Source organism: Odocoileus virginianus, chromosome 14, assembly GCF_023699985.2.
Source record: "Odocoileus virginianus isolate 20LAN1187 ecotype Illinois chromosome 14, Ovbor_1.2, whole genome shotgun sequence".
NCBI lineage: Eukaryota > Metazoa > Chordata > Mammalia > Artiodactyla > Cervidae > Odocoileus > Odocoileus virginianus.
The window spans coordinates 65,479,403-65,500,222 of NC_069687.1; the positions used below are offsets into that span (position 1 = coordinate 65,479,403).

Genomic DNA, 20,820 nt, shown 5'->3' on the forward strand with positions numbered 1-20,820 from the left:
TTCAGTTTCCCCATCTCTCCTGGATCCAGGTTCTCTCTTCCACCAATGGGTTTACTCATGAATTATCTTCCTGTTCACAGGAGCTTTCCTTAACCTTCATCATGTCAATTTAAAGACAGATTCATCATCTTCCTAGATTTCCACAGCTCTCCCTTCCCACTCATATAAAGCATGTACTCTCCAGGCAACTTCCTTAAACGCTAGGGAGGATGGGGAAGAGATGTATATAAATGCAGAGCAATCAACTCCCGGCTGAATGTTGGACAAAGGTGGTGCTTCATCGCAAAATTTGTGCCTCCCTTCTCAGATACAAAGACTTCAGCCTCCCAAAATCTCCCTCATCCCACACCAACCTCCCTCAGTCTACATAAACTAAAAACAGGGGCTTCTGTAACCTCCACAGCTTTAAGACACGTTTTCTGTCTCCAGTCCCAGCGAGACAGCTGCCCTGATCCTCCTCTGTCAATTCTGAAGCCCTTGCTTTTTGACACTCCTTTGTTTTCTTATATTCAAACATAAACTCATTTTCTCTGAAGGTCAGTAGTTCTTTAAAGATCATCTAACTTTTCCCCACATTCTAGTCTGGTGCTTGAGCCCTCCCTGTAATGTTTCTTTTTACCAACAACTATGTCAACATCTTTTTTGACAAATAACTCATTGCATGGGGAGGCAGCTCCTTCTATTTGGGGATGTATTTAGCAAATTATTCCTGGGACTATAATCTATCATCTGCAGTGATAAAAGCTAACATTTTTGAGCACCTGTAGGCCAGGACCCAGGCTAAGCTTTAATGTGTATGGTTCATTTAACCCTAACAAGACCCTTTAAGGCCGCTGTTGCTATCTCGACTTCACAGATGAGGCAACGGCAGCACAAAGATTTAACTTCCTGGAGGTCAAGAGTCAGCTAATAGCAGAGCTGAAGTTCAAACCTGAGCAGTGTGGTTTCAGACTCTACGCTCTAACCACTGTGCATCCTTCCCCTTGTTGTTGTTCAGTCACTAAGTTATGTCTGACTCTTTTCAACCCCATGGACTGTGGCACACCAGGCTTCCCTATCCATCACCATTTCCCGGAGCTTGTTCAAACTCGTATCTGTTGAGTTGATGATGCAATCCAACCGTCTCATCCTCTGTTGTCCCCTTCTTCTCCAGCTTTCAATCTTTCCCAGCATCAGGGTGTTTTCTAATGAGTCAGTTCTTCCCATCAGGTGGCCAAAGTATTGGAGTTTCAGCTTCAGCATCAGTCCTTCCAATGAGTATTCAGGTTTGATTTCCTTTAGGATGGACTGGTTTGATCTCCTTGCAGTCCAAGCAACTTTCAGGAGTCTTCTCCAGCACCACAGTTTGAAAGCATCGATTCTTGAGTGCTCAGCCTCCTTCATGTCCAACTCTCACATATGTACATGACTCCTAGAAAAACCATAGCTTTGACTAAAGGGACCTCTGTTGACAAAGTGATGTCTCTGCTTTTTAATACGCTGTCTAGCTTTGTCATAGGTTTTCTTCTGAGGAGCAAATGTCCTGCCTGTTAGTCTCTGCCTAATGTCAAAAATGGAAAATTCTCAACAGGGCAAGTTCAGGACTGATACCTTGTTGGGTGCCTCTGTGTACCTTCCCACAGAGCCCAGGCTCTCAAATGGCTCCCTGGAGCTACATCTCCGCAGAGTTCACAGAAGTAGAGTGACACCCAAGCATAAGCATCTGGAAAAGCCCTGCAAAGATTCAGATGGAGAGCTGCCCACATGGACAGGCGGACAGAGTTAGCTATGCTCTGCCTGATGCTACGATAGCCCAGCCCACAGCCCATTAAACAGCCAGCAGCAACCCAGGCATGCTAGGGCCACAACAATCCATGAACTGGTCACTGTATTAAAAAGCTGAGTGGAAGAAAGACTGTGTTGACTTGTCTCTTTCTTAGGGACCCCACACTTCTCTTGGTCAACCCTGCTTTTTTCTCCAGGTGTTCCCAAGTCACTGGTTCCATACTCCATTCCAGAATTTATCCAGGAGTGGATATTATGCTTATTTATACACAGTTTCAGAAGTTTCTTTTGCGATCATCAATAAAAATTGGGCCACGTGACACCTTCTTGGTATCTAATTTTTCTGTGACTCTCTTTGAAACATCTTGTACACATGTGTCTTTAAACAGTGTTTTATATGCTCTCTGTTGGTTCTTTCCAACTCCCAGAATTGAAATAGCCTGAGTCACAAGCCAGAACCTCGTTGGTCTGGAGTAGCCTGAGCCTCTGACTTCCTGTGAGCCTCTTAGCCGCACCAGTCCATCACGCTGCAGGGAAGGTGTGAAAGCCAAACAGAAACTGGTGCCATTCACCTCCCCATCAGATCATGTGCCCCAAGCAGACTCAGTTATTTACTCTCTCTTTCAGAACGTGTTTTAAAGGCTTTTTCTTATTCTTAAATTTGGGGGGAGGTAAGTTTCAGCTTGGTGTAACCTTATTTTTCTGGTTCTAAGCTATGTGTTTTATTTATTTTTGGAGAGGGGACCTGCAGGGAGGAATGCTCAGAAAGGTGAGAGCTCGAATCTAGATTGTCTATGAATCTAGGCAGTTGGGACTCCATTTCCTCAACTGGAAAATGAGTGACTTCCCTTGTGGTCCAATGGTTAGAAATCTGCCTTCCAAAGCAGGGGGCATGAGTTCAGTCCCTAGTTGGGGAACTAAGGTCCTACATGCTGCTAGGGTGTGGCCCCCCAAAAAAGGAAAATGAGTATAGCATCCTTTGTCTTATAGGCTGCCTGTAATAATTCAGTGCAATGATGAATATGAAGTGGTCAGCACAGCCCTTGGTATACAAAAGATGCTCAGCAAATATTCACTGTCCATTTGAGCAAAGGTGTCTCCTTCCTCTGATGATATAGATTCCTCTCTGAGCTTGGAGAACTTCCCATTGCCCTCTTTTTCTCATGAGCAACTTCCCACTTTTCTTTCTTGTGAGCATCATTGAGGACCATCTTGCCTGTCCGTTTCACTCTGTTAACTGCGCTCTGTCTTAAAAATTTCTGCCATGGATAGTCTGTTTTGAACCTTTTTGAATATACTTGTATAAACTCAGTTCCAGGGTAAAAGCAGTACCTGGTTGAACCACCCAAGGGCCAAAGGACCAGTTTCCATGACAGTCTACTTCATGGCAGAACCACCAACATTGACAATAGATCTGGCTGGAATAATCCTCCCAGTGTGAGGCAGGCAAATCCCTCGGCCCAGAAATCAGGCTTAATTGGAAATTAAATTGTATCTCCATGCCAACTGCAGGAAGCTTATATCCACAGCTAATTTATCAAGGTGATGCCTTATCTCTGAGAAGCATGTAGGAATAGAGCGGCTACATCAGCAAGGTTACGAGCTTGTATCTGATGAGATGAGCTTTCTTTAAAGTGCAGCTTGAAACCTTCCAGTTCTTCATTTTGGGATTCCTGCCCTCACTGGCAGCCTCCTCTGTGCCAGGCACCATGCCAGGACCTAGAGATGTCGATGCTAGCAGGAACCAGCACTGAACGCTCACTGCTCTGAGCCAGGGGCAGAAGGATCCCCAAGCCACCGCGCTTCATGTGGCTATCCAGGCTTGAGTGTTACAGAAGGTAGAGAGTACAAAGATAACTTCATGGTTAAGAATCATTGTTTAACACTGATCCTAGTAGTCAACAATGATCAGGGTGACCAGACTCTTCACTAACACCTTTACACTCATTTAGTCCATTTATACAATTCTCCAGGCAATGGTAGTACATAAATACATGATTTCATTATCACCACTTTATTGATGAAGAAAGTGGGACCGAGGAAGTACTTAACTTGCCTGAGGTCATTGTCACCCAGTTAACAGGTGGCAGAGCTGGGATTTATTTATTTAGGCTGCACCACACAGCACATGGGATCTTAGTTCCTTGACCAGGAACTGAACCTGCATCCCCTCCACTGGAAGCATGGACTCTTAGCCACTGGACCACCAGGGAAGTCCCTAGAGCTGGGATTTAAACTAAGGTTACTTCTTGGTAGAGCCAATGCTTTTAAGCACTATATGATACTGCCCCTTTATTTCTCCCCCAACTATGAGTTTTTTAAAATGTCCAACTATAGAAGGGCTTCCTTGGTGGCTCAGAAGGTAAAGAAACTTCCTGCAATCCAGGAGACCTGGGTTTGATTCCTGGGTTGGGAAGATCCCCTGGGGAAGGGAATGGTAACCCGCTCTAGTAGTCTTGCCTGGAGAAACCAAGGACAGAGGAACCTGACAAGCTATAGCCCGTAGGGCACAACTGAGCGACTAACATTATAAAAGCTGCAAAATCAGTATCTAGGAGACGCATACCCTTCACCTTGGTTCACAAATTATTATCAATATTTTGCCATATTTGCACTCCTTCTCTGTGTGTGTTTTTTTTTGACTCATTTGAGGGTAGTTTCAGGGATATGAAACACAAGTCTGGTTTGGAAACCAGGTGGGGACGAGTTTGGCTGGAGGAGAAGGTATTTGTGGTGGAGGGGATGTGAGCAGGAAGTGGGGTTGAGACCACAGTGTGTGGGCTTTGAGCTCCAGGCCTGGAAGTTTGGGCATGCTCTAGTATGAAGAGGACAGGCAATGAAGACATAACTTTTATTGACGTTATTGGGAAGAATTAAAAAATTCAAGATGTGTATTCAGTGAATGGTATTTTATGGTCTGATTAAATATACATGCTTATTGAAGACAAAGCAGAGAATATAGTTCTTCGATCAAAAAGAACTTTAAAAAATAACCATGTATCTCAGCTAAAACCCAGGATTTCTGTTTGTGTCTTTTCTGTTTTACTTTTTCTGTCCATGTATCTATTCACAGATTGGAGTCTCATTGTACATATAGTTTTGTAATCTTATTTTTCACCTGATATTATGTCAATAGCATTTCTGCTTATTATTAAGTAGTCCTCAAAATAATTTTTCAAAGGTTTAATATTATTGCACCAGATGGATGAACCAAAATTTATTTAACCCACTATTTTTTGACAAGTTGAGATCATCTCCAATTTTTCACTATTGTAAAGCAGTACCCTGATGCACACCCCTGAATAAAAGTCTTTGTGTACATCTCTGATGATCTGCTTAGAGTAAATTTCTAAAAGTAGGGCTCCTGGGTTAAATGAACCATCTCTTTGTCAGTCCTGGTGTGGAGGAGATAAGAGGGGAGAATTGGGAAGAAATGCGGCCTGCCAGCTGCTGCATCAAAGCAGTGAGACGTGATGAGCACTTGGACTTTGGGGACAGTGCTGAGAATGGAAAGAGTGACAGACAAGAGAACAACAGGGGGGAGATCATCGATGGGACTCAGGGAGCAAGATAACTGAAGGTGCAAACTGGAGATGTGAGAGTTGGACAATAAAGAAGGCAGAGAGTGCAGAAAAATCGATGCTTTTGAACTGTGGTGTTGGAGAAGACTCTTGAGAGTCCCTTGGACTGCAAGGAGATCAAACCTGTCCATCCTAAAGGAGATCAGTTCTGAATATTCATTGGAAGGACTGATGCTAATACTTTGGCCACCTGATGTGAAGAACTGACTCATTTTAAAGACTCTGATGGTGGGAAATGTTGAAGGCAGGAGGAAAAGGGGATAACAGAGGATGAAATGGTTAGATGGCATCACTGACTCAATGGACATGAGTTTGAGCTAACTTGGGGAGATGGTGGAGGACAGGGAAGCCTGGCATGCTGCGGTCCATGGGGTCACAAAGAGTCAGACACAGATGAGCTACTGCACAACAACACACTGAGGACATGTATGGGGAAATAGTGAAGCCAGGAGAGAGGGCTTTGCTTGGCTTTCACGAGTGTTGACTCGAGGCCACAGGAAGACATGCAAATAGAAAGTCTTGTGATCTATCCTCCTTTCCTTTCTCCATTCATCCATCCATTGAAACAGGATCACTGGCACCTTGCTAAGGGGTAAGTGTGGATAGAAAGATGGACTCGAGAGGACAGAATACAGAAGCAAAGGCTTTAATGGGCATGCAGGGCAGAGACTACCAGGAAAGAAAAGAAGATTCAGAGGCCTGGGTGGTTCCAGGGCCAGCTTTACTTCCCATTGCCTTGTCCCTCCGAGCATCTCGTCTGCCTGGTGGCCTGCTCAGTTTCTCTGGCCCAGGGGCGGGGAAAGCAGCTACAGCCAGGACAGCCCCTGCGCTTGTGGAGCTGGACTCTCAGTGGACAAACCAGGCCAGAGACAAAGGAATAAATGCGTGACGGACTTGCAGGACCACTGTTCGGGAAAATGAGACAGCCTCAGAGGGGAAAATGTGCCGTTGTGTGTAGCGGGAGATGAGGACCTTAGACAGGAGGGGATTTGGATGAAGTGCGGGACAGAGGCAGAGGAGAGTTGGTGGAGTGTGTCCAGATAGAGGGCAGAGTGACTGTCAGGACCCAGGGGCTGGAGGACCTGGTGTTCCAACAAGAACAGCATGGCCTGGGGGTGGGAGGAGAATGTCAGCAGAGTAGGAGGCCAGAAATGCAGGGACAGATCATGCAAAGGCTGTAGGGACTTCTCTGTGGCCCAGCGGTTAAGAATCTGCCTGGGGATGCAAGGGACGAGGGCTTGATCTCTGGTCAGGCGCACGCTGCTGGGCAACTGGGTCTGCATCCCACAGCTACGGAGCCTGTGAGCCACGACGCAGATCCTGCCTGCCGCAGCTAAGGTCTGGCGCACTCAAATAAATAAAATAAATAAATACAAATAAAGTCAACCCTTTATTAAAAAAAAAAAAAGAAGAAGAAGGCTATAGACCACTGAGGAAAGTCTGCATTTGACTCTGAACCTGGCGAGAATCACTGGAGACAGAGTTGTGAGGAAGCAGAATTCTGAAACTATGGGAATGGATGAAGAGCAGTGGTGGAACGGATCAAAAAAACTATGGTTAATCCCTACTCTGGAGTAGCATTCAACCTTAAAAAGGAATGGAATTCTGACACATTCTGCATGGATAAACCTTGAAAACATTATGCTAAGTGAAATAAGCCAAGAGCAAAAGGGCAAGTACTGTGTGATGCCGCTTACACGAGGGACCGACAGTAGTCACATTCTTAGAGGAAGTGAAGTGGTGGCCAGGAGCTGGTGGAGGAGGGAGTGAGTGGGGCATCATTGTTGAATGAGACAAAGCTTCAGTATGGGAAGATGGAAAGCTCTGTAACTACATGGTGATGATGGTTGTACAACAGTGTGAAATGTAATTGATGCCACTGAAATGTACACCTCAAAATGGTAAATTTTATGCTACATATATTTAAGACAATAAAAAATGTGGGAAAGAATGCTATGTAAAGAATTGTCTATGGGGCACATTAATTTCCTAGGGCTACCTTAACAAAATACCACAGACTAGGCAACTTAAACAACAGCAATATTTTTCTTCATGGCTCTGGATGCTGGAAGTCCAAGCTCAAGGTGCTGGCAGAGCTGGTTTCTGGTGAGGCTCTCTCTTCTGCTTGCAGATGGCCACTCTGTTCTTCCCGCCGTGTCTCCACATGGCCTTTTCTCTGTGTGCGTGTCTCTCCTTGTAAGGACACTGGTCTTATCAGATCAGGGCCCCACCTCATTTAACCTGAAGTACTTTTTTTTTTAAGTCTTATCTCAAAATACAGTAAGTCCCCTGGATACGAATGGGTTCCGTTCCGAACGTGTGCCTATAAGCCCAATTTGTTTGTAAGTTCAACAAAGCTACCCTAGGTATCCAACTAACACAATTGACTATATGGTACTTCTCCGTAATAGGTTTATAAAACTTTTCACACAAATAGTATTTTAAAAAAGAACACAAAAAATAAAGAAAGCACTTTAAATCTTGGTGGTGGTGGTTTAGTCACTAAGTCGTGTCTAGCTTTTGCAATACCATGGACTGTAGCCCGCCAGACTCCTCTGTCCATGGGATTTTCCAGGCAAGACTTCTAGAGTGGGTAGCCATTTCCTTCTCCAGTTTCAAACCTTACAGTACGGTCTCTTGAAAAGCACAGTAGTGCAGTACAACAGCTGGTGCTTCTTAGCAGTAGCAGCTCCATCACTGCTGCTTTTACACTTGCTTCTGAACATCCTGGGCTTGAAATAAAGATACTGCATTACTGTACTCTGTACAATATTATTCAGTAAGGGCATGAAAGCACAACCACTTATATAGGATGCACACATGTGACAATGGTGACATATGAACTTAACTTACATGGTTGAACATGCGAACGCAAGTTCACCTCTTTGAAAGTTGGCAACTTGAAGGTTGCTATGCAGGGGACTTACTGTACAGTCTTGATGCAGTTAGGGCCTCAGCATGTGAACTGGGGCGGGGAGCGCAGTAAAGTCCATAGTGGAGGATGTCAGTGCTGAGGGATTTGATGCGGAGAGTGCTTCTTCAGTACTGTATGGGAGATTCAGCGTCATAGCTCTGGCTCTGTCATCTTGGACAAAGTAATCAACCTCTCCCAGCCCCAGGGTAGGAATAACAAAAGTAGGTAACTCATAGCGCCAGGCTGGATTGACCGCAGGGATCCTTGTAAAACCTTAGCAAACAAATAGCACACAATGAATGGACAGTGGTCATTATTATCCCTCAAATGGGGCCTGTTGGGTTTGGCAGGACAGTCTGCTGCTTTTAGAGTGGTGAGGCCAGGACAGGGTTAATCAGCGCAAGGACGGCAGGAGGGCGCTGCAGTCCAATATGCCTCCTGGCTGTGGTTTAGGAGTATTCCGCTCCAAGGCACAGCTGGTTCCCAGCTGATGTTTTCAGATAGCAAACAGCAAGCCTGGGCTTGGCTTTGCCTGCCAAGCACAGATGGTTTGAAAAATGCCACCCCAACTGGCCCAGGGTTAATCAAAAGATTATAGAAAGGAAATTGGGTAGGCTAACCCCAGCCTCTCAGACACAAGCCTCTGAATCACAGCTCCCTTTCTGACTCCTGATCCATTATCTGCCTCTGCTTCTAAACCACCTCATTCCAGCAAGAAATGAAAATTGACTGGGCTGGAATTACAATGGGAATGCTTGCTGGGTGGCATTTCTCTTCTTCCCCCTCTGTGCAATCTCAGCTATTGGGCCAGTTCTCCCATATTTTTTTATGGTTGGGCTAGGAAGGGGAATCTGTGCATGCAGATTTGGGGTGTAGTTGGGGGTGGCCACAGATCTCAGGGGAATTCTCCAGAGTTGTGCTGCTCTGGTCAAAACGGAGGCCTTGAAACCTTGTGTCACCTCTTTGTTAAGCTGGGAAAGAACGAGTTTTGTCTTTATTACTTTCCTACACCAGACCTGAGTTTCAGAAATGAAGGGAGTGTCATGTAGGGAGTAAAACTGGAACTTGGAGGCAGACAGCCTGATTTCCAATTCTGGCTGTGTTTCAAGCTGGCTGTGGGACCTGGAGCCAGGCCCCTCCCCTCCTGAAGCCCAGAACTTCTCAGCCATAAAGAAGGTTAGTGGGAGCTCTCCACCTCCTAGGGTTCTTGTGTGTATTAAATAAAACTGTGTGCAGTGCCCACAGCAATGTCAGGCATAGAGCAGATGCCATGCATAGTGTTACAAGGATTGCTAGGAAATCTTAACATTCTAAAACTGGAAGGGTCCTTTGAAACCAGCCACTTCCTCATTTTAGTGATGAAGACATTGAGGCCCAGAGAAAGGAAGGATCTGGAACCACACCCAGGCCCCGCTCCCAATCGGCTACTCTTTGTAGCTCTAGGATCACAAGATGGAACTTGATGGCTTTAGGAAGACAGGACCACGGTTGGCTTTGCATTCATGGCCCTCCTGCCATCATCCCGACAGAAGAAGTCTTTCTTGTGGAGAGTGCGGGGAAGGGTTGATGGCGGTGATACACATCTTCACTGGTGTCTTTTCCTAGAGTCCTGGCTTCCATTGCATCCAGCTGGCCTGGGGAGCCTGTGTGATCTCCCCTCTGTGCATCTGGCCAGCCTCCGTGGACGGGCAGCAAGGGCAATCCCACAGAGCATGTGAGAACTGGGGTGGAGGAGTGGCCAGGCCCTTGGTCTTGCTTACACTGACCCTTCATCTCATCAAGATCCCTGTGGCTGGTGACTTCTATCAACCCCTTGCACAGAAATTCAGCACAGGAAGATGGGGTGTGGGAGGCCTCCAAACTAGCCTAACAAAGCCTGGGCCTCAGAAAAGGGCTCTGATCACACTCTTCTGAGTGTTGCTGGGCAGGGAAAGCGGTTGGTTATCATTTATTCAACATCCATCCACAGCTCGAGGCATCACCAATAAGCCCCATGCAGTGACCGTGCCTGCTCTCAGAGGGGCAAGGGAACGGTCAATACAAACATGAAACCACCGAACAAAAAGGATAATTTCAGCTGTGGACAAATTCTTGTTTACAAAGATGTAACTGAGAGTGGCTGAGGGTGGAGGTGGCATCTTTGGAGGAGCAGGGCATCTGGAGAAGAGCCGAAAGGGGCCTTGACTCACAGCTTGTTTCTGTGGCCTCGACTCTTTGCTGCCAGCGGCGAGCCCAAGGTCTGACCCCAGGAACAGAAGAGAAAGGCGGGACTGCGGCCTTTCCTGGGCAGCTGCTCTCTGCTGGGTGCTGGGTGCGCCACCGGCGCCCTCTCCTCGTAGCCCCACGAGGAGGCAGGGACTGGCCCCATTTTTCACGGGCGGACAGACTCAAGGTGGGATGCGGCTTGCCCTGGGCTGCTCTGCCTGGCAGCGGCAGGATTTGAAGCCGGGGCTTCCTGGCTCTGGAGCTGTGCCCTCGCTCCCCCTGTGTCTTCCTGCCTGCTATGGCTGCTTCACCTGACCACGTCTGTCTTCACGTCTGTTCTCTGGGACGTGGGACTTGCAGTCTGGTGAGAGAGGTAATCCGGGGGAGATTCTGCCACCTAAGAAGAACGGGGACAGTGAGGGTCACACGGGCATGGCCAGGGGCCTCCGGACCTCCCAACACTGAGTAAGGCCTGATTTGAGCTGCTGTGTCTTTGCTTTGCAGCCCTCACACCTGCCAGAGGGGCCCACTTCCAGCTACTTTTAATTTGGAACAAACTAGGTGCTCCCCCGTGGTCTTAAAGTTAATAGGATGTCTGCAGCAGGGCTGGGATAAGCAGCCTTGAACAAATCCTGTCTGCCTGGTATTGGTGTCACCCGGAACAGAGGCCAGGGAGCCCAGAGAGGGACAGCCGGGGCAGGGGGAGGAGGCCTCACCCTCCTCTCTGCTCTGCTGTGGGACCAAGGGGACCCCGGAGTCCCAACCCCTGTGGAGAGCACCTGGCCAGCAAAACGAACCAGGGAGTGGTAGGTCTGCCACAGAGGGCAGGGAAAAGAGACCGGGAGGCGGGGTGAGGGCTACTGTGCAGGGGAGAGCCAAAGCAAGCACACTGCCCACGCTGGCAGGCTCTGGCTTGGGACTGAGGAGGCAGCAATGCACCAAGATGATGGAACTTTCTGCTGATGACAAGGTGCAAATGCTCAGAGGTTGCCAGTTGCAACCAGGGAAGAGGTTGTGCCCACGTGGACTCAGTGCTTACCTGCATGGCTGGGGCAGCAAGCTAGCTAGGACTGGGGGTGGTGGGGACCTTAATTTCCCCAGCAAAGATGGGTGCACACAAGTTGAGCTTCTCAGGAGGCCAGTGGTGTCCTCTTGACAGAGGGCACTGTCACATCTCACAGGTTCCAAGATCCCCAGGGTCAAGGTCATTGCTTTCCTAGATAATTCTAGTAAAGAGTCAGTGTCTCTATTCTAGTCTGCCTGATGACCTAAAACTTGTGTATTTCTCCACTGGCATGACCACGTCTCACACTTGCTCTCTAAGAATGGAGAGCAGTGAGGGAGGGCCCTGCGTGGGTGCAGAGTTGGCTCACCATTCAGTAGGTGCCCAGACCCCAGAGATGATAGCGAGGCCAGGTGAGCACATGTGCATCTGTCTTGCTGACCTTGTCCTGTGGGGGTGTTCCCTTCACCCATCACTGTTCCTTAATCCAGGCCATGCCACATTATGGAATTTGTCCCAACTCCTTGCAAGACAGGTGGCTGCCCTGAACTGATCCAGCAGGTACAATCATTTCTGACAAACACACCTACAAAATTAATGAGAAGCTGGGAGAAACTTTCCTGGTCACAAGGTGGGGAGCAATGCCTGCAGGGGCATCTTCCTCAGCCCCAAGGTTAGGGAAGCACCTGGTCTTGACTCCACTAGAACCTGACTTCTAATTCTAGCCCTGCTACTCATTGCCAGCTAGGCCACCTGGCTTAGCTAAAGGCCGGTTTCCTTAAAATTGTGAAAATGGTTTGAAATGATTGCAATGCCTACTTCCAGGGTCAGGAGAGACTTGCTGTCAACTCCCTACAAGTTCAGGGTCGCCCCTTCCCTGCAAGCTGCCAACCTGTGACTTGTATTATCCTCGTTAAATGAGAAAACAGCCTTTCGTGGTTGATATCGCTATCATCTCCAATGAACAAGGAGGAACTTTGGTTTGGGGAGGTTTTGCAACTCACCCAAACTCACACAGCTGGTGGACCGCAGGGTTGGGACTCCAGCCCAGCCTGCCCGAGGGCAGAGTCCTCACCAAGTTCAAGGTCAGTTTCTTGAGGCTCCTGATCAGCAGTGAAGAGACGGCAAGAGGCACAGCTTGTCTCCACTGGGTCTGAAGCTGAGCTCCTGCGATGCAGAGAGAGAAGTGACCTGGGCTGGGGCAGGAGGGGGAGTTGGGGCTCCAGGTCAAAGTCCTTGAGGTAAATCTTACAAGATCAGCACCGCCCCGCTTTTGACCCCGCAGCAACGCGGGTGGTCAGGACAACTGAAGCTCTCCTGGATTGGATTCCTACCTCCTGCTTTGCGTTGCCTTTGCCATCTGCGTCTGGGGTGACAAATGGGTTCCCAAAATGCAGAAGGAAATGGGCTTGATCCTCCCCAGCCAGAGGGGAGCCTGCACGACCTCTAGCTTCTGCCTCCGAGTCCTGGAGTCTCTGAGCAGGACGTGAGGGGCCGGCTGCACCGGAAGAGGAAGGTGCGGGTTCCCCCGGGAACTCCCAGCCAGGAGCTGGGCTTCTGCTAAGTTCTTCCTTAGAGCAGGGGAGGGCCTGGCTCTCAAAGGCACACTCCTGGCTTCTGATCGGGGAGTCAGGTGTTAAAAATGTCAGTCTCAGCACTAGGTGGGCCATAGGAGAGAAAGCTCAGGAGAAGGGAAGTACCAGAAGTTGCTCTCAGAGTCTGTGTCAGGGGCTCAAGAAACAAGCAGGAAGTGAGACGTCCCTGCCCTCAGATGCTCGCAGCCCTGAGAGTACCAGTTAACCACTGCGGGAGCACCATGGAACATTCCCGGGAGATCCACTGTACAGGAAGCGTTAGGCATACAATCTTGTGTATCTTATAAGGAGGACACTTATGATTCCACTTCATAGAGTAGGTAACCGAGGCCAGAGGGAGGTGCGAGGCTCCTCAGGAGAAAGCCCAAGATGTACTAGTCTGGCATCAAATTGCCTTTTCCACTGCATAACCGGCTTTCAAACTTTTTTTTTAAGTAAGAAACTCATCTATTAAATATCAATAAAATGCAGTATGTAAAGTAAATCAAAGTGGAGCTGGAGGGGCAGGAGTGAGGGTGCCAGAGCACATCCCCATCCCCACAACCCACACCCAGAGCACGTCCCCATCCCCACAACCCACACCCACAGCACGTCCCCATCCCCACAATTCACACCCAGAACACGTCCCCATCTCCACAATTCACACCCAGAGCACGTCCCCATCCCCACAACCCACACCCAGAGCACGTTCCCATCCCCACAACTCACACCCAGAGCACCTTCCCATCCCCACAGCCCACACCCAGAGCACGTCCCCATCCCCACAGCCCACACCCAGAGCACGTTCCCACCCCCACAACCCACACCCAGAGCATGTTCCCATCCCCACAATTCACACCCAGAACACGTCCCCATCTCCACAACCCACACCCAGAGCACGTCCCCATCCCCACAATTCACACACAGAACACGTCCCCATCCCCACAATTCACACCCAGAGCACGTCCCCATCCCCACAACTCACACCCAGAGCACGTCCCCATCCCCACAACCCACACCCAGAGCACGTCCCCATCCCCACAATTCACACCCAGAACACGTCCCCATCCCCACAACTCACACCCAGAGCATGTTCCCATCCCCACAGCCCACACCCAGAGCACGTCCCCATCCCCACAATTCACACCCAGAACACGTCCCCATCTCCACAACCCACACCCAGAGCACGTCCCCATCCCCACAACCCACACCCAGAGCACGTCCCCATCCCCACAACCCACACCCAGAGCACGTCCCCATCCCCACAATTCACACCCAGAACACGTCCCCATCTCCACAACCCACACCCAGAGCACGTCCCCATCCCCACAACCCACACCCAGAGCACATTCCCATCCCCACAATTCAGACCCAGAGCACGTCCCCATCCCCACAATTCACACACAGAACACGTCCCCATCCCCACAATTCACACCCAGAGCACGTCCCCATCCCCACAACTCACACCCAGAGCACCTTCCCATCCCCACAACCCACACCCAGAGCACGTCCCCATCCCCACAACCCACACCCACAGCATGTCCCCATCCCCACAACCCACACCCACAACACATCCCCATCCCCACAACCCACACCCAGAGCACGTTCCCATCCCCACAGCTCACACCCAGAGCATGTTCCCATCCCCACAACCCACACCCAGAGCACGTTCCCATCCCCACAACTCAGACCCAGAGCACGTTCCCACCCCCACAACCCACACCCAGAGCACGTCCCCATCCCCACAACCCACACCCAGAGCACGTTCCCATCCCCACAACTCACACCCAGAGCACCTTCCCATCCCCACAGCCCACACCCAGAGCACGTCCCCATCCCCACAACCCACACCCAGAGCACGTTCCCACCCCCACAACCCACACCCAGAGCACGTCCCCACCCCCACAACCCACACCCAGAGCACGTCCCCATCCCCACAACCCACACCCAGAGCACGTCCCCATCCCCACAACTCACACCCAGAGCACGTCCCCATCCCCACAACCCACACCCAGAGCACGTCCCCATCCCCACAACCCACACCCAGAGCACATTCCTATCCCCACAACTCAGACCCAGAGCACGTCCCCATCCCCACAATTCACACACAGAACACGTCCCCATCCCCACAATTCACACCCAGAGCACGTCCCCATCCCCACAACTCACACCCAGAGCACCTTCCCATCCCCACAACCCACACCCAGAGCACGTCCCCATCCCCACAACCCACACCCACAGCATGTCCCCATCCCCACAACCCACACCCACAACACATCCCCATCCCCACAACCCACACCCAGAGCACGTTCCCATCCCCACAGCTCACACCCAGAGCATGTTCCCATCCCCACAACCCACACCCAGAGCACCTTCCCATCCCCACAGCCCACACCCAGAGCACGTCCCCATCCCCACAACCCACACCCAGAGCACATTCCCATCCCCACAACTCAGACCCAGAGCACGTCCCCATCCCCACAATTCACACACAGAACACGTCCCCATCCCCACAATTCACACCCAGAGCACGTCCCCATCCCCACAACTCACACCCAGAGCACCTTCCCATCCCCACAACCCACACCCAGAGCACGTCCCCATCCCCACAATTCACACCCAGAGCACGTCCCCATCCCCACAACCCACACCCAGAGCACGTTCCCATCCCCACAGCTCACACCCAGAGCATGTTCCCATCCCCACAACCCACACCCAGAGCACGTTCCCATCCCCACAACTCAGACCCAGAGCACGTTCCCACCCCCACAACCCACACCCAGAACACGTTCTCATCCCCACAACTCACACCCAGAGCACCTTCCCATCCCCACAGCCCACACCCAGAGCATGTTCCCATCCCCACAACCCACACCCAGAGCACCTTCCCATCACCACAACTCACACCCAGAGCACGTCCCCATCCCCACAGCCCACACCCAGAGCATGTTCCCATCCCCACAACCCACACCCAGAGCACGTTCCCATCGCCACAACTCACACCCAGAGCATGTTCCCATCCCCACAACTCACACCCAGAGCATGTTCCCATCCCCACAGCCCACACCCAGAGCACGTTCCCATCCCCACAGCCCACACCCAGAGCACGTCCCCATCCCCACAGCCCACACCCAGAGCACGTCCCCATCCCCACAGCCCACACCCAGAGCACGTTCCCATCCCCACAACTCACACCCAGAGCATGTTCCCATCCCCACAGCCCACACCCAGAGCATGTTCCCATCCCCACAGCCCACACCCAGAGCATGTTCCCATCCCCACAACTCACACCCAGAGCATGTTCCCATCCCCACAGCCCACACAACTGCTCCTCTGTTGACAATTGAAATGCCCTTCCCAAGACACAAAGAAGCTCAGGCAGGTTCTGAATGGTTTGTCTGGCCGGAGGCTTACCCTCTGGGACAGATGTGTGCAGGAGCTTCCTAGAAACTCAGACTACTCCAAGCATCCCCTCAGGGTGCCGTGTAGCACTGCTTCACTCCTGGTGGTGCACTCACTCTGCGCCGGGCACTGGATGCCTAACTCTGGCCACAGTGGTGGGTACACCTGGCCCCTGCCCTCATAGAGCTTAAGTGAGGAAGACAGCCTTTAGCTAATGAGTTCCTAAAAGACAGATCACATACTGTGATCAAAGCTATGAAGGAAAAGATGGAAGTCAAGAAGGAGGACCTGACCTGTTCACATCTGGAAAGGGCACCCGTGAGAAATCCAGGCCCCCGGCCAGTGAGACCACTGGGAGAGGGGAGGGCTGGCGTCAGAGGGAGGGGGCCAGGACGTGGGGAGTCGTGGGCCCTGCCTGCCCCCCAGTTATTCCCAAGGCAGGCAGAAACAGTAAGCTGCCCCCGGCACCAGCCGGAGGTCCCTGGGAGTGTTGATTTTCCTCAGCCGCCAGAGGAGTAAAGAGAAATTCTTCTAAAGGTTGGATTATCGCAAATCTAGGGCTCAGTGCAATGAGTAATGAACAAGTGAAATCACGATGACAATCAGAAATCATGATGCAAATTTCACGTGTCCACATAGGATTTAATCTAAATCCACCTAGGGCTGGTCTGGACGTTAAAAAGATCTTTCTCCACTCCCCTGCTCTAGGCTTGGCTCTGCTTTCTTGGTCGTTTATTTTTAAAATATTCACCGAGCACCGGGGTTGGGCAGAATGCTGGTTTCCTGGCGTGTGCCCGGCGCAGAGCCAGGGCTGTGTGACCACTCAGGGCTCTCTGCGGAGCCGGGAGCAGTGCCCCGCCCCGGTGCCCGCCCCCGGTGCCCACCCCCGCTGCCCTGCCCCCGCTGCCCCGCCACGGTGCCCGCCCCAGTGCCCCGCCCTGGTGCCCGCCCTGGCACCTCGCACATGGGTCCGCGGAAACTCGGCACTGAAGCGGGTCCAGGGAAGTCCAGGTGGCCACTGGTCCCCAGCGCTGGTCCCCGGGGAACCCTTTCTGCATCACACAGATATCGGTCTCTGGGATTCTGAGTGGAGAGAGGGGGCCATCCTGACCCACCGGCTGGATACTCTGCAGAGGTTGAGGCTTCTGCCAGCGCCAACCTCATTCTGCTGCCCAGCCCCAGGGCACCTTCTGGACTCGGTTGAGAAGCCGCCTTTGGAGGAGTCTCTTTACCTGCCTGGGCGTCTCTTCTCCGATGCCTCCCTCCGTCTCAGCACCAGCGTGATGTCCCCGCGGTGTCTGTGGGGTCTGTGTCCCCACCAGCGTGCACGTTTCTTGACAAAGGGCCCAAGTCTTATTCATCCATGTGTCCAGTGTCTAATGAGTGTGGTGCAGAGTAGGTGCTCAATAAATAAGTGTTAAATGAATGATTATAGGTAAATATGCAGAGGAAAGTATCTCTGTGCTCATTTATTCAAATAGCCATCCACCGCCTGTCTTACACACACACTTTTGCACAGCCTCTCTCTCCCTGACCGGCCTCACCTGCTCACACTCACCCCCACTTGCTGCATTAAGTCCTTCTAGATCTCTCCTTGTTCTCATCCTGCCTGGAGTGTACAGACCCGCCTGAAGTCAGATACATGAAAGAATTTGTGAGCCTGGATGGGCAGAGGGGATGGTCTGGTCCCCTCTGCAGACCCGTGCCCATCTCAGTCCTTGGTGGCTCCTTCATGTGGGGTCCCTGCAACATACCCTGTAAAGCGAGCCCATGTCTCAGCTTCCCTGGATCCTTGCAACAAGGCTGGGAGGTAAACGGGTTAGGTTCATTTTACAGGTGAGGAAACTGAGGCTCAGAGAGGCTGTGACTCGCATAAGGAACAAAACTGGAGTTGAGACCTAGGCTTCCTAAGTCCAGGCCAAAGCTCTTTCCATCGCGTTCTGGGAAGCAGAGACTGGGATAGGATGCCGCACACCACCCATTACCCCTGAGAGCCAGAATCGCTGGCGTGAGAAGAAAACGCTCCATTTGTGTCAGAGGATTGAGTGGGGGTCGCACTGCGTAATCCTCTAAGCCCTCTGCTCTCTCCGCTCACCCCAGTCCATCCCTAGTAATTCTGCTTGGCAGCCGACTCTGTTTTGTTTTCATTCCACCTGGGGTTCCAGGAGGGGCAGTAACCTGTTTCACAAGTGCAGGGGTGGACAGAACAGGAGCGATGAAAGGAACAGAGAAAAGAAATAAGCAGAATCCCACCGTCCCTCCTCCTGCGCCCACCTTACCATGTTGCCAGGCTGGACCTGCCGGGCAGCCTCGCCCCAGGTCATCAGAGAGGCTCATGCACAGCCACTGTGGTTTTCAAAACCCCCCACCAAGGGCTTGTGGGCCTCGCTCCTTCTCCACATACCCTGTCTGCTGCTTCCCCAAAGACTCTTTCCTCCTGAACGAAGGGCATGAATATTTAAAGACATTTTTTCAGCCAGTGCAGTCACATCACACTGCTCTCTCTTCAAATTCTCTCTCCAGAAAGTTTGCCAGACTGTCTCTGAGCGCCTCACACTCGCTGGTATAGAGTGCAACAAGGGGCCGCAGACACAGGGGTGCCCCAGAGAAGTTAGCAGCCCCTCTGTGTCCTGAGGCTGAATGGCACACACGGAGCCCTGATTCTGGTCCACAAGCACCCTTTGTGGGCTACCTGGGCAGTCAGACCTGAAAACTCCCTGCCATCCCAGTTACTGGGGCATGGCCTTAGGTAGGAGACGCAGAAGGACCAGGGATCCCAAACCGCAAAGAAATGATGAACGAAGCCCCAGAAACGCAAGACCCTGGAACCCAAGAGGAGAAAGCTCTGGGCACATCAGACCCAGAGCTAAAATAGATCCTGTATTCACCAGTGCACCATGGATTCCAGCCTCGTAGCCACTTCTGCTGGCTCCCTCCAGCATCTCTGATCTGCAGAATTACTCACAGCCCACCGCATCAAGTCTCTCTTTTATCAACAAGACACAACACTCCTCCGTGGATAACTTCTTAAAACTCTAGTCATTCTAAGCCATTTCCAATGCTCTGGGAAGGGTTCTATCCCTCTGCCCGCCTGTAACCAATCAACCACATACCACCAAATCCATTTCCAAAGTTCCGGGCAATTACAGCCGCTGGACTCCCTGGCCTGGTGCCCGCCTGCTCAGAGCCAGGACCCAGGTTGTCAGCAACCCTGAAACCCAGCCACCAGTTCCTCCTCCATCTTCCTCAGAGACCCAGGTGCACCAAAATGCCACGCTTACTGTGCCGAGGCACTCGGACCGGCCAGACCACACCAAGATAGAAAATGCGGGTCAAGGCCAGGCTCCCTACCTTTGCTGAGGGTCCCCGTGATGAGCTTAAAGATGGTCTGGGCAAATTTCACGAACCCAAGCTTGCATCTTTTGGAGCAGCCGCTCATGGTGGCAGAGGAAAGGCAGGTTGTGTTGTCAGCGCCCAGAAGGGAGGCACCCACCTTGTGTGCCCTGGAACTTGGAGCCAGCCTGGTCGAATCCTGAGAGCTGGATGCACCCCAGAGGCTCCAGGAACAGCACAGCTGCCTCTGCAGTGAGTCCGGCTTCTGCATCCAGAGAGGCCACGGGCACGGTGTCTGTTCCCTTCCTTCCCCCCCCAAGCCCCTCCCACTGTCCCCCGAGTCCTCGACATGGGAGGACCTCCAGATGCCAGGCTGGGCCAGCACCGCCAGGGCAGAGGGCGCTCCGAGGGGATGGAGGAGGAGAGGGAAGCTGAGCAGAGCAGGGAGGGAGGAGCTGGAGCTCTCCCAGGCTTTGCTGACTGTCTTTCTTACATGGCAGTGGTAATGTAGCAATTAATACCCAAGTCAGAAGGGAGGGGACTGCTATGCAAAAACGCTCCGCTCCACAGCCTCCCGGCTCGCTCTCCCGCTCTTTCCCTCCTGGTTAATCTAATAGATCAATTCTCTGAGCTGTGCCTGACTGGGACCTGGGAAGACTCCTCCCAGAGTGGGAGATCGCTGCTTAGCGCTCAGTGGAAAGTTTGCAGGCAGCCTCTGCGTGGCCTGGTTTGCATCACGAAGTCGGGCCAAGCGGGGAGCCCCGAGGGAGCTGGGCTGCGTGGCTCCCTGAAACCAGCAGCAGGCGCTGCCAGCCTCCGTGACTTGGAAAGTCGACGCCTTGGTTGCCTCCTAGCTCCAGGTGCCTTTTCACCAACACCCCAACACACACACACCCAAAGTCTGCCGTTCAGCTCCAGCTCCCACCCCTACAGAGCAGCTAAGAGTCTGTCCTCTCTCATCAGGGCAGCAGGGAGCGCAAATAGGGCTTTTCTGGATGAAGAAAGTATTCCTCAGAGGTGCACAGAGGCATGACTGAAATTCAA

The 20,820-nt window shown here is 51.6% G+C and overlaps 1 protein-coding gene across 2 annotated transcripts in view; it reads right to left on the minus strand.

The window, feature by feature from the left end:
• KCNIP1 (potassium voltage-gated channel interacting protein 1) overlaps positions 1-20,087 on the minus strand; it is a 396,292-nt gene extending 376,205 nt beyond the window's left edge. Inside the window, exon 1 of one of the 2 annotated variants that reach the window (XM_070476848.1) lies at positions 19,937-20,087. Coding sequence is in view for 1 of the 2 variants with exons in the window: in XM_070476846.1 (XP_070332947.1) it covers positions 19,795-19,882 (88 nt within the window). In the remaining variant the exon portion in view is untranslated. The other variant, XM_070476846.1, reaches the window with a different exon arrangement.
• Positions 20,088-20,820: the final 733 nt, after the last annotated feature.